The 13,562-nt window shown below is 43.4% G+C and overlaps 1 protein-coding gene across 1 annotated transcript in view; it reads left to right on the forward strand.

The window, feature by feature from the left end:
• Positions 1-13,562, forward strand: part of robo1 (roundabout, axon guidance receptor, homolog 1 (Drosophila)) — a 152,015-nt gene that overhangs the window by 110,108 nt on the left and 28,345 nt on the right. The window contains exons 8-17 of the mRNA XM_030779067.1: positions 582-590; positions 1,651-1,775; positions 2,812-2,983; positions 5,092-5,297; positions 7,806-7,887; positions 8,077-8,245; positions 8,610-8,776; positions 8,998-9,119; positions 11,112-11,346; positions 12,003-12,124. Of these exons, the coding sequence (XP_030634927.1) occupies positions 582-590; positions 1,651-1,775; positions 2,812-2,983; positions 5,092-5,297; positions 7,806-7,887; positions 8,077-8,245; positions 8,610-8,776; positions 8,998-9,119; positions 11,112-11,346; positions 12,003-12,124 (1,409 nt within the window). The remainder of the gene's footprint in view (positions 1-581; positions 591-1,650; positions 1,776-2,811; positions 2,984-5,091; positions 5,298-7,805; positions 7,888-8,076; positions 8,246-8,609; positions 8,777-8,997; positions 9,120-11,111; positions 11,347-12,002; positions 12,125-13,562) is intronic.

A 13,562-nucleotide genomic window follows, 5' to 3' on the forward strand; every position in this document is an offset into this window, starting at 1 on the left:
TTTAAAACAGAACACCGTATACTTGTTTGTCATTTAAAAATAGAACAATGTATACCTGTTTGTCATTTAAAAATAGAACAATGTATATTTGTTTGTCATTTAAAATAGAACACTGTATACTTGTTTGAATTGTAAGAGAGAGAAAAAAAGAAAAAAGTCAAGTACTTGGAATCTGCATTTTGTCAGGTTCTTTGCTTGACAATAGATGCCATTAAGTGATTTCATTAAAAATGACTTCATTTGTTTGAATCATATCTTTGTTAGCAGACAAAAATGGCATTCATCTCAAGCTATTTTCAGCTTGTGTGATGTGTTCAGTATGTGTGTGTGTGCGTGTGTATGTGTGTGTGTGTGTGTGTGTGTGTGTGTGTGATTCAGACATAAGGGGCCACACCTCACTTTCATCTCCTGTGAATGACTGCATTTTGCAACATTATCTTCATAAACATTAGTGCTGTAATTCATTTTGAAATGGGTACTGTTCTCTTTCAGTCAGTTTTACTCCCATGTTGTCTGTGATTTATTTATCATACCATGTTTTTTGTTTCTGTTCTTTCTCTTTTTTCTTTTCTTTTTTTCAGTTGTGTCTGGTAAGTTGAAATATCATCCGTCACCCATTCACCACATTGACAGCGACAGGAAGTTATCAGAGTAATCTTCCCAACTACCCTCATCATCCTCTCCTCACCCACCAATCAGCACTCATGTCTCAGTTGTCACGGGCAACAGTGACAAAAAAAGGACATACGTGGGGTAAAATTAATCGCCCAATCTGAGCGCCCCAAGTACCACTCTCATTCCTTTGCTTTTTGTTTTTAAGCACATTGTCACCTTTTTATTTTTTCATACACCAGCCCTTCCCTTTGGACAAATCAGTCTTTTATAGGAGTTGACAGAGCAAAGATTGGTTTATTATGGAATCTGCAGGAGGAAAAAAACATTGCTTGGTGACGCTCAGAGAGTGAAGCTGCTGTCACCATTGATGAGGATCTGTATCAGATTCCTGTTCTGTAAATGAGATGCTACAGCGAGCTCTTATTAGCGGAAAGGCCCGGCCGTCACGGCTAAAGGGTTAATCCGACCATGATAGCCCTGTGTCGGTGTTTGGAGGCTATGGACAGACTTTGTCATTAAGATGCATGGATGTGGAGGATCCACGCCCCCGCGGGCGGACAGCGTTCCGGCCCGGGGAACGTCAGCCTGGGACAGATGGCTCAAATTTACTCCCCTATTTCCATGTAAATTTTATTGCTCCGTGTCCTTGCCCATGCAAATCGGCTGTCGTCAGGGGGGTTGCTGTTTTTCATTTCGTCACATCTGTTTTTATAACATCAAAACAACCCAGCCCAACCCTGAAAAAAAAAGGCCGATGACCTTCTCTTCAGTCTCTCGCAATATGCACAGAGAGGATCTGCCAATGTAAAGTCATCTAGAGTGTTGGGTTTTTTTTTTAAGTGTTGAGACCACATTTTTTTGAAACGTCACGTTACTACACAAATGAAATATGACAGGTTAATGGCTGGTTCTCTGTGTAGTATGTGTTTCAGTGTCAGTTTTGTTTTCTGTGGTTAACTCAAACACACACACACACACACACATACACACACACACACACACACACACACTCTCTCTCTCACACACTCTGCGTAGTGCCTCCAGTGTTTGTGGTGCGACCGCGGAACCAGGTGGTGGGTGTGGGCCGAACCGTCACGTTTCAGTGTGAGGCCACTGGGAGTCCACAGCCTGCTATCTTCTGGCAGAGAGAGGGCAGCCAGGTAAGAGAGAGAGAGTGTGTGTGTGTGTGTGTGTGTGTGTGTGTGTGTATGTGTGTGTGTGTGTGAGACAGTGAGATTAAGTGATACAGTGTGTCAGTTAGAGAGTTAGTATACATGTATATGGAAGTGTATATGTGTGAATGGGAATGAATGAGTCAGTGAACATATGTGCAAATGAAAACTGAATGTGTTGTGTTTTCTGTGTTTTATAATACCAAACATACCCTGTTCATCTCCAGCTCAGGATCCTGTGCTCTGTAGAGCCATGTCAGAATAAATCATTCATAAATGGAGGGTTTTTTTGGTTTTTATTGCATGGCTGGGTTAAATGATGAACCTGCTGCCCCCCTCCCTCCCCATCTCTGTTTTATGAAGTAGACAGAGTCACTGGCCCAGCTGTGCATTTTACACCCCTCCCCAGAGAGCTGTCTGTTGGCCATAACTCTGAACAGTGACAATGGTAGACTACCCACCTCTTCACTGCCACACTCACTCGCTCACTCACTCCAAATAGGATCCAGACAAACTCTCTATTCAATCAAACGCACTTCAAAAACCATTAGTGTCTGTGTAAGAACTGTTTTGTTTAAATTTATTCAATGTATTCAAATTTATGCCCTTATAAATGGTAGATGGAATGACCCTTTTGTGGTTTGACATTTGTTCTCTGTGGAAAGCCCAAAGGAGATGGTTCAGATCTGGTTCTCTTTGTCCTCAACAATCTGTGGTAGAAAGCAATGAGGTGGATTCAAAGAATCTAATTCAAACAATCTAATTTGGAGAGAAAGCTACAGACTTGAGCATATCTCCCCGTATGAAAATTAGCTTAAAACAAAAAAATCTGCCACCAACAATGAAACCATTTGTGCGTCTGTCACTGGCTTTGTTTATCAGCCATTCTACAGGTTTCCAATATAGCTTGAAGTCCATGTTTACATATCGTTAAAACACATAGTGTCCTGGTTGTTTTTGTCACCTCAATCTACACCTGTGTGAGGTTTGACTTTTTTCCTTGTCTCTCCCTCTTTCTTTCCAGAACTTACTCTTCTCCTCCCAGCCTCCGCAGCCGTTCAGTCGTTTTTCTGTCTCGCAGTCGGGGGACCTGACCATCACTGACGCCGAACGCTCAGACATGGGTTATTACAGCTGCCAGGCACTCAATATCGCAGGCAGCGTCATCACCAAAGCCCTGTTGGACGTTACCGACGGTGAGTCCGCCCGCCCCCCCCCCCCCCGTAACCATGGCAACCGCAAGCCATGAGAGAGCAGCTTCAAACCCTAAGCTATAGTGTGACTTTTATTGGATCTGCTGTACAGACAGTGGATTGGCAGCGAGCCGTCGTAGCACAGTGGAGTCGTAGCGCAGTCTGCTATAAGAACCTTTAAGTATGTCTCAATCTGAGATGGAATTAGGTCCTATAAGGAATTTTGGCTTAGGTTCTCATGAACTTTTTTTTTTCTTTATTGGGGCTGCCCTGGCCTGTTTGAGCTTGTCTCGGTTTGAAAATGGGATTGGAACTTTGCCGTTGACATACTACTCATCTGCATACATATTTAGCTTTGTTTTCAGTTTAAGGAGACTGCACAGACACTATTACTGCCTGCTAGAGAAGCCTTTGGTTTTGTGTGTGTGTGTGTGTGTGTGTGTGTGTGTGTGTGTGTGTGTGTGTGTCATCCTCTCGCTACTAAGAGCGTTTTCTCTTTTTGTGGTGACTTGTGGATTGGATCTCTAATTAGCAATGGAGTCACTGTAGTTAGTTTGGTGCAGGCTGACTCAGCCACAGTTACTGTGTTGCCATAGAAACAGAAGTCCAAACTGCAAATATCTTTCCTTATGGTTACACTCAATCAAAGCCAGAGGAGAGAACACCAGTGTACCGGTCTTCTGAAAGAAGGCCTGTTATTGGGTGATAAGTGAGTTGGTTAGCTTAATGCTGTTTCTCCCATAGCAATGATAGAGAATATCGACTAAATCCAGAATGATTTGGGTTACTAAATATGACTAAATCAAACTTCTCTTGCTCTTTAAAATCTCATCTCTTGCGGTGAGAGAAAGAGAGAGAGAGAGAGAGAGAGAGAGAGAGAGAGAGACAGAGAGAGATAGAGAGAGAGAAAGAGAGTGAGAGAGAGAGAGAGAGAGATGGATAGAGAGAGAGAAAGAGAGGGAGAGAGAGAGAGAGAGAGAGAGAGAGAGAGAGAGAGAGAGAAAATAATAACAGTTATTAAGGAGGGCAGCTGGCTCCCAGGCTTTTCCATGCTTGGCAAGCAGACTCCATAATTACAGGTCACAGGAATGATGTTTTAGTAATTACCACCGCACTGTAGCAAGGCCATAAGTGTGTGTGTGTGTGTGTGTGTGTGTGAATGTGTTTAATTGTGAGAATATGTACATGTACATGTGTTTCAATTTGTGTCTCTCTATATACAGTTCTCTCATTATAAACACGTAATTCATTCAGTCAGTCGTAGTGAAAAAAGCTTCCAGGGCATATTTCTGGAAACTGTGGCAGAGGTAATTTTTTATTTATTTATTTTTAATCAGCAGCGACATGAGCGAGATTAAAACACCTCCGCTGTGGTAACGAAAAGCCACAAAGACACAGTAACCAATGTTCTTACATCCCAGGAGAAAACTGAAATGGAGATTTAGTTAGTTAATTAAATACGTCTGGATTGGGGTGTGTGTGTGTGTTTGTGTGTGTGTAATTGTAGTCGGATTAAAAGGCTGCGTTGTCATGTTAATACCATTGTCTTCATTCTGCAGTTTCTGTGTTTCTTTTGTTTGCGTGTGCTTATATGTGTGTGTGTGTGTGTGTGTGTGTGTGTGTGTGTGTGTGTGCGTGCGTGCGTGTATGTGTGTGTGTGTTTGCGCACATGTACGTATGCGTGTGTGAGTGTGAGTGATGCACTGTTCTACAAGCTGTAGAAAACGTTTAGACGTGTATCTGAATGTGCGTTTTCTTTTTTTTTTCTCTGTCTCTCTCTTTTCTTTTTTTAATTGAACTGTGTTGATTTGGCACAGGTCAGCTCCTGCTGCTGAGTGATTAGAAAATTGCTTCCAGTTGAGAAAATGGTGTTCCTGCCTCTCTTCTCTGTCTTTGTGTTTGGGAACATGGAGTCTACACAGCCCTGTTTGAAGTTTTTCCTCCCACCCTTTTTATGTTTTAACCTTCTTCTTTTCAGTTTTAGACATTTTCTAACAGTGTTTTCTAACATCACCTGTGTTTTTTTTTCTTCCTCTTGTTCCTGTCACTTCACACAACTCTGTCCCCTCATTTTTTTTCTTTTCTTCTCTTTTCTTTTTTTCTGGGAACAGTCATATCAGACAGACCCCCGCCCGTGGTGCGACAGGGTCCCACCAACCAGACGGTGCCAGTGGACGGGACGGCGGTCCTGGGTTGCCAAGCGGTGGGTAACCCCAGTCCCACCATCTTCTGGAGGAAGGACGGCGTGCTGGTGTCCACCCACGACTCTCGCATCAAGCAGCTGGATTCAGGGGCTCTGCAGATCCGATACGCGAAGGTAAGACTCTGGACAGCCAACCACGGACACAGGACTCCACAGCTCCCCGTTATCTGACCCGCCGCTTTACAGCGTGATTCACACAGGAGACTGGAACTTTGAACCAGTACATATGTCTGCATTCAAGATGTATTTGGCCCAAAACACAAGTTTACATATTGTATTTTACATGCGTATTTTAGACTACAAGCCAACGCACATGAATGCTTTCTTTGTTGGTGTCTTTGTTTTCTTGACTGTCAGTGTGAAATAAATATGACTAAAAGCACTCTGCAACAAACAACAAAAAGAGCATAATATTTCAATATCAATAGATGTTAATGTCTCAAAACACACAGGCCATCTCTCTGAACATGTGGTGAGATGTAAATCAGAGTTTGGACAGTGATTCAGATGTTTGTCAACTCTTTAAGGATCTCATCTGTAGCTTCTAAAGCCTGTTGTCTTCTGTTACACTAAACCTGAATTCTGATTTTTTTCAGAATTACTTACCAAAAACCACATGCAGCCATAAAGGCAAACTAAAGTGAAGCATTTGTAAACAAGAAGGAAACAAAAACAACACTTTATAGCATTTACATTGCCAAAGCAAATGAGGTTTTACTGAATTTTCCATTCATAAAAATAACACAACAAGAGAGAGGTATGTGAATGCACTTTGAACCATTAGAATTTAAACAGTAACCACGGAGACCACAAAAGATTTTTTTCCTCCCCATGGTTAAACTCATGAAAAAAGGTATTTTATTTGGATTTCAAAGATTTTTCTAAGACATGAAACAGAGAGTAGGACACTGATGGGTGTAAACATACACAATACTAAGACTGAATGGAGCACAAAACTACTAGAATCTTTCAAATATGTGGGAAAGTTTGGGTATGTTACATATGAGTTTGTAATAGTTTGTCTCTTGGTTCATATCTTGACCGTTCGTGCCTTTCTGTGGATGAGTGTGGATGATTGCTTATGGAGGGTGTTTAGTGTCACATTTGTGATGTTTAAACTGGTCTTGGCAGTATGCACTGATCCAAGCTTCTACTGTCTCAGCTACATTACAGTTCAGAAACAAAGCTGAAAAACGCAGCCTGGGAGGCGTTTGGGATATTCTAGGAGAGAATATAACTAAAGTAAATGTGTCAGGCAAATTACTTTGTCTTAGGTCTGAACGTGGAGCGAAACCATTTTCATTTTCCTTTTCACTCTTTCCAACTGTCATAACTAATCATCCAAAATGAGCTTGTCAAACTGAAATTCATCACTGTCCGCACTGTTTGTGTGTGTGTGCGTGTGTGTGTATATGTCTGTGTATTTGTTCAGAATAGGTTTCCATCATTATACCTCGCTACATCAACCATCTGTACACACATACACACACACACACACACACACGGAATTCAGGCATGAGTGAGCTGTCAATCATTTCTTTGAATTTTTGAAGTGGAAGTGTGTGAACGTGAACACACTGTTCCTCTGTCACTCATTCATCAGTGTGTGTGTGTGTGTGTGTGTGAGTGTGTGTATGTGAAGTAACACAGATTCTCAGAGTCAGTGGGAGAGAGGCTGGAACGTTTCTGACGCCTATCAGAAATGAGTCGGCCCCACCCCAATCCCCCAACCCCCACCCCCATCCCATCCCTCCCCTCATTTCTCGCAGGGGTCAGGGGTCATGTCAGACACGGTGTGTGGAGACAATTTTAATTAATGCGGACGCCTGTCGTGGCGTGGTGACAAGACTCTTGTGCTTGTTCTGTTGAGTTGCAGTGGGAGGAGAAGGCTCTGTTTCCACTGTGTGTGTGTGTGTGTGTGTGTGTGTATGTGTGTGTGTCTCACCTCAGGCAATCTGAATTAATGAACATGTCATCCTTCCAAACCCAGAGGATTACACTACTACACGGACATGTCACACACGCCCCATCTCCTCCACTTTTTCATTTATTTTTATAGACAACATGTATAGTAGTAATAGGACAGACCACATATAGTGATCTTCAATGCAATTAGCTCTATCCTTTTCTTTCTTTTTCCTTCTTTCATTATTGTCACACACACTCGCTTTACCTCTCTCTCTCTCTCTCACACACAGACACACACACACACACACTTCCCTTGTGCAGGTTCCCACTGCTCTTTATGACATCTGTTTCTTAAAAGCAGAGGGATGGGGGGAAGGGAGAGAAAAGGGTCTCTAATCAGTCAGAGTTTCCTCTCCATTTGACTGTGACACACCTTGCTACTTGGCCTTACCCTCTCACTCTCCTCCAAGTCTGTCCCTCTGAGAGCAAGGCACTGAGGACAGCAGACTGAACTGAAAATGTCCCTCGGGGGGAGCACAGAGACAAATTGTAAAAATAGTCCAGCATTTTTAGAAAACCAATCTAAATTTAGAAGTCTCATATTAGTGCTGATTTTGCATTGTCATTGAGATCTCGCATGTTTATGTATCATCCTTATATCTCTATCTCACCCCCCTCCTTCTCTTTCTCTCTCTCTGTCTCTCTCTTTCTCAGCAAAGTGACACGGGCATGTATACATGCATAGCCTCAACTCCCAGTGGTGAGGCGTCATGGAAAGCTTATCTGGAGGTTCAAGGTAAAATTGTGAGGCTGTTATCTGAGTCACTGAAATGTCAGAGAAGAAGATCAGATCGAAATTAAACATATTTAATGAAATCATATGTCACTTTAATTGCTTTTCTCTGCAGCACAGGGATTCTGTGTTTGTGTATGTGATATAAAGTGAAATTTTCTTGATGTCTGTTCTGATCTCTTCCTGTCTCAGAATTTGGATCACCAGCTCAGCCTGCCAGGCCAACAGACCCTAATCTAATACCCAGTGCTCCATCTAAGCCAGAGGTCACAGAGGTCAGTCGCACCTCTGTCACCTTGACATGGAAGCCTAATCTGAACTCAGGTGCCACGCCCACCTCCTACATCATTGAGGGTTTCAGGTAAGGCTGTCCTTGGATCAGCCTTTACACATTACGCATACATACAGAAGCTTTATTTTTGGGCTTGAACAGCAGTTCCTCAAGACTCCCAGTAATAATGAAACCTACACTGAAGTACCTAAAGCACGATAGCAATGCAACGATGGCACAGTGGCCTAAAATCAAGGTCAAACATATGATAATTTGTAGAATGTCAGGACAGACTGTTTGGGTGACTGAAGTTTTGGGGACACATCTCTTAGTCAACTCACAATGTTTTTGACATTATAAAGCTTTTAGGGGAAACTACCAACCCCCCCCCCCCGGGTCATTTGCCCTGATCTGACCTCTGCACTAAGCGATCCTTCCCTTCTGCTCTCTGTAGCCACGCGTCTGGCAGTAGTTGGCAGACCCTGGCCGAGCATGTGAAGATGGAGACGTTTGTGTTGAAGGGACTCAAACCCAGTGCAGTTTACTTATTTCTGGTGCGAGCTGCCAACGCATACGGCCTGAGTGACCCAAGCCCCATCAGTGACGCAGTCAAGACACAGGGTGAGTGAACAGCAGGGGAACCATGCCTCCCTGTGCATTTCACACTAAGGTGTGTGTGTGTGTTCCTGTGTGTTTGTGTTCGTGTGCTGGATGCACATGGAGGATTTTGGGGGTTGCTCTAGAAGCTTTGCTCAGATGTTGCATTTGACTTTAAAAATATGACCTCTTGGTTGAATTCCTCTCTCTCTCTCTCTCTTTCTCTGTGTGTGTGTTGTCTTTAGATATCCCTCCCACTAGCCAGGGCGTGGAGCATGGGCAGATACAGAGAGAGCTTGGAGATGTGGTCATCCACTTGCACAACCCTACGATCCTTTCCTCCTCCTCTGTCCGAGTACAGTGGACTGTAAGTTCCAGAACATTCCTCAAGCAGCAATGTCTCTGTACTGAGAGGATGTATTTACCATATAACCAGATGGCTGTTGCCCACAGATTAGCTGATATGAACATCGCATACATGTAGTGAAGAGAATACTGTTAAGATTTCATGTCAGGCACGTCTCATAAATTATTTTGTCTTGTAAGTAAAGACTATGGTGAAGCTGTAGAGTTATGACTATGTAGGGATCCAGTATAAATGTCCTGCAGAGAATAAGTTTCTAAGGGCATTTTATTGGAAAGTTAATGTCTACTGCACGAGAGGATGCTGAGGTCAACTCAGAGAATTGACACACACTCTCTCTCCCTAACACAGGCACAGACAGACAGACAGACAGAAACACACTTACACACAAACATAGTTCTCTTAGTGTGAGCCAAGTGTCCTATCCTTCCAAACCCCTGAGTGCTACGTTGCTGGAACACTGACAGGAGGCATCCAATTCATACCCATAAACATGCAGCAATGGTGATGGAGTAATCTCTAATGCACGCGGAGAAAGCTAATGATAGTTTTATTGTTTGGGCATTTGACAGATATTTAGTTAGTTAATTATTTACTAACTACCTAAGTTGTGAGTTCAGTATTGATGGAAGCACTGTGCGCTCTTTTACTCGGACAAACTCACTATATACATGCTCTGAAGTGTGGTTTGAACAGGACCGTGTTCTCACTCTGTGTTTTATTTCCATCAAACAGTTGTGTACTTAATGAAGACCGCCTGAGCCGGCAGCCGCTTTTACTGGGCAGGATCAAAATATCGTTAAATGTTTTACAAGCATGCACTGTTTGCCGTCCATTGAAACCATATGGAAGGGATAACTGGCTCGTATTGACGAAATTCTCCTGAGATTTATGACAGAACTACAGTAACACAAGCGTTTCAGTATCAGCCTTGAAAACCCGAGACCTTTCACGCGTCATCAAAGCTAACGTTTTTAAGGCACACTGCTCGACCTAACACAACACGACAAAATTCCAATACGTCTCAACTGTTATGTCTAATTGAGCTTCAAGACGGCAGCTTGACAATGTTTTTTCTGATATGCTGAGTAACCATTCAATTGCCGTGGAGAGTCAGGCTAGCATTATGAATTTGAATTTACGTTTTGGTTTTATGAATTTGGAAATAGCCTACCTACAGCAAACACATATACCAAATCATACTGAAATAAAATTTTCAGTTTGCTAAGGACTCCATATTTCATAATGCGGTCTGTTTCGTTGGCTAAGGTTCTTACTGGACTCTGCTTGAAGCCTCAGACTTAGAGCAGGAAAGAGAGACACCATGGTCAACTGTATTAGCATGAGCATTAGCGTTGGCTGGCTAACGTTAAGCAGGAGCAGACTTTCTGGAACCCCTGCCGGGCAGAGATCTCATGTTGCGGTTTTGGACTCTTTCGTTTGACTGCTCTTAGCTGGGTTGGAGACAGTGCACAGCTATGAGTTTACTTCACTCAATGGCGTTCCACGTAAGTTGGCCTCTGAAGTGGACTAAGCTTCCACCCTTTTTCCCAGGCGGCGTTTTTAAGAGCGCTAAAGTTTCAGATTCCCTGCCAATACGCAGGCGATATTGGCAACTAGAGAGAAGGTCCCTGCGCTTTCAACGTGGCAAATGTTTCGTATCAAAGCGAGCAGAACGGTTTGAGATGGAGTTCTGAGCTAGCCGGAGCGATGAAAGTCCTGGTGATTTCATTTGACAGCGAGATCATTTTCCCAACAAGTCACACTCAGCAACTTTTGGTGGTTATTGGAGTAGTTAGACAGGTTGTTTACACATGTTTAGGACATTTACTATCTCCCTACCTTTGCAGGGAGTAACTACAATGCAATTCTGCAAAGACTGTGAGCTGAAATTTCATCGAACACTGGCAGCTTTAAATAATGCTGTGTTTTCTTTATTGCATATATATTAATGTTGCCCTGCTTTACTGTTGTTGTTCTGACCCTGGCCCGTAGGTGGAGCAGCAGTCCCAGTATATTCAGGGCTATAAAGTTATGTATCGCATTTCTGAGGAGGGAGGCCAACAGCGTGGCGACTGGGCCGTGTTTGATCTGCAGAGTCCCACAGAGTACAGCACAGTCATCACCCAGCTCAGGAAGGGGGTTATGTACGATTTTAAAGTGAGACCCTTCTTCAACGAGTTTCAGGGGACTGACAGCGATATCAAAGTGGCCAAAACACTCGAAGAGGGTAAGAGTTTTGGAAATCCCAAATCAAAGTGGATTTCACTATCATCTCGTTATGATCTCTTATAGTGTCTGGTCTCGTCAAAAAAACTACAGCTGTGTGCTTCAGTATTCTCTCTCTCTCTCTCTCTTTCTCTGTCTGGCTCTTTTTCTCCCTCCCTCTTAATGTCTTCCTATCTATCTATCTATCTATCTATCTATCTATCTATCTATCTATCTATCTATCTATCTATCTGTCTGTCTGTCTGTCTATCTATCTATCTATCTATCTATCTATCTATCTATCTATCTATCTATCTGTCTATCTATAAATGGTTGTTTGTCCGTGCTTGTGTGCATGCATGTGTTTAATCTTTTTTGCAGTTACTTTATTTGTTTTGGTGGAAAGCCCAGCTGTTTATTGTCTGTTCAGAGAGAATGTGCCATGTTCATACTGAGATGTTGTGTGCTGAGGGAGGAATTTGTAGTTGTTTGTGAAACCCATGTAGCAAATGAGTAACCAAACTACAACACTCAAATAAGCACACTGCTAATTGTTCATAGGGTGTGGTGTTACCGCAAATCCGCTGGGTTTTGGTTCACTCCCAGTGAGTGTTCATGTGGTGTGTGTGTGTGTGTGTGTGTGTGTGTTGTGAACACGTGTCTTTGTATTTGCTGCAGCCCCCAGCGCCGCTCCTCGAGGCGTCACGGTGACAGAGAGTGGGGACAATGGGACTGCCGTCGTGGTCTCCTGGCAACCGCCACCAGAGGAAGAACAGAACGGGATAGTTCAGGAGTACAAGGTGAGGGCAGAACCTCTAGTCATGTGAGTTCCCTCAGTCTCTGGGGGCAGAGATGTAAAGGACACAGAGAAGCAGAGGACTGGAGGGAGAGAGGGAGGGAAGGTCACATTAAGACAGGGAAATGAAGGACTGCACATTTACAGTAACTGAAACAGTGCGGTCAACTCCTGCTACGTTCTTATGGACTTTGGCAAACTCTTCTGGAAGGGGGTCATGAGGAGAAGGGAAGCACAAGGGCAGTATTAAAGAGGAAATGTTGTAAAGTAACGCCATCTAGTGGTACAGATTCAACCTTACACACAGCTCTGTGGACCCTCTCTCTCAGCAGTGTGTTTGTAAGAACGTTTGCTTGATCACTTCCACTTTTATAACAGACTCATTGCAGGACTAACGATGCGGCTCTAGTGGTCACATGACTGCCCAAAAACAGTGGGCCAGAAAAACAGTGGCCCAGAGTGTCTGACGCTACACTGCTGTGATGATGAAGATGATAAATGTTTCTCAGTGAACTAGGTTTTAAGACAGACTTTGTGAGAAAAATCTTTAGTTTCTTTAATCATTGGCATAAGCATTCTGGGTATAAATATTGTAATTTCATTGGCCCCATGTTACTCAGAATAGCCTGGCGTTTATCAGAAATAAGTTCTTCAATTTATTCTAAATTCATGCTATGAAAGGACACGGACTGCCCAGATAATTTTTCCCGCACAAACATTAATTAACTGTCAACCTGAGCTCTCACTTATACTCTCTCTCTCTCTCTCTCTCTCTCTCTCTCTCTCTCTCTCTCTCTCTCTCTCTCCCTCTCTGTCTCTATGTATGCAATGCGTGACAATGACAGCTTAAAAATTAAGCCACTGTTCATTTTCCGAGTCAGTGTTTCCGTGGTGATATTGGGGTTCTGGGTAATTTCATGGTTGTTAAGTCCAGTGTGTGGAGAAGCATCTGAGTCCTCGCTGACAGTGTCTCTGTCGGTCCCTGACCGTGCACCGTCCTGACCTGAGGAAACTATCTGACTCAGACACCCTGTCTCTCTCTGTCTCTCAAGCCTGGAGATTCCCCTCAGCCCTGTTACTGTTTCAGGACCGAATCAAAGAGAGAGAGAAAAAACTGAGAAACACATTCAGGATATAAGCCTCACGCCAAGGTGCCGCATGCCTTTGTCTGGATCCTGAATTGAGTTAGCCAGCAAGAGAAAGAGAGGGAGCGATTGCTTTCCTGCTCTGTGAACCCTGCTCTAGCTGTAATTGTGTTAGACTGGGGGCTTAGTGATCCGAGGTCTCTCTCTCTCTCTTTCTCTCTCTCTCTCTCTCTCTCTCTCTCTCTCTCTATATCCCAGGGTTATAGCACTCTCGTGCACACAGAGGCCAGGCCAGTGTGCTAACTGAAACACTGAGCTGGCTTTAGGTTGAGTGCACACCACGACAAAAAAAACGTA

The sequence above is a fragment of the Chanos chanos genome, chromosome 7 (assembly GCF_902362185.1).
Source record: "Chanos chanos chromosome 7, fChaCha1.1, whole genome shotgun sequence".
In the NCBI taxonomy this organism is placed as follows: Eukaryota; Metazoa; Chordata; class Actinopteri; order Gonorynchiformes; family Chanidae; genus Chanos; species Chanos chanos.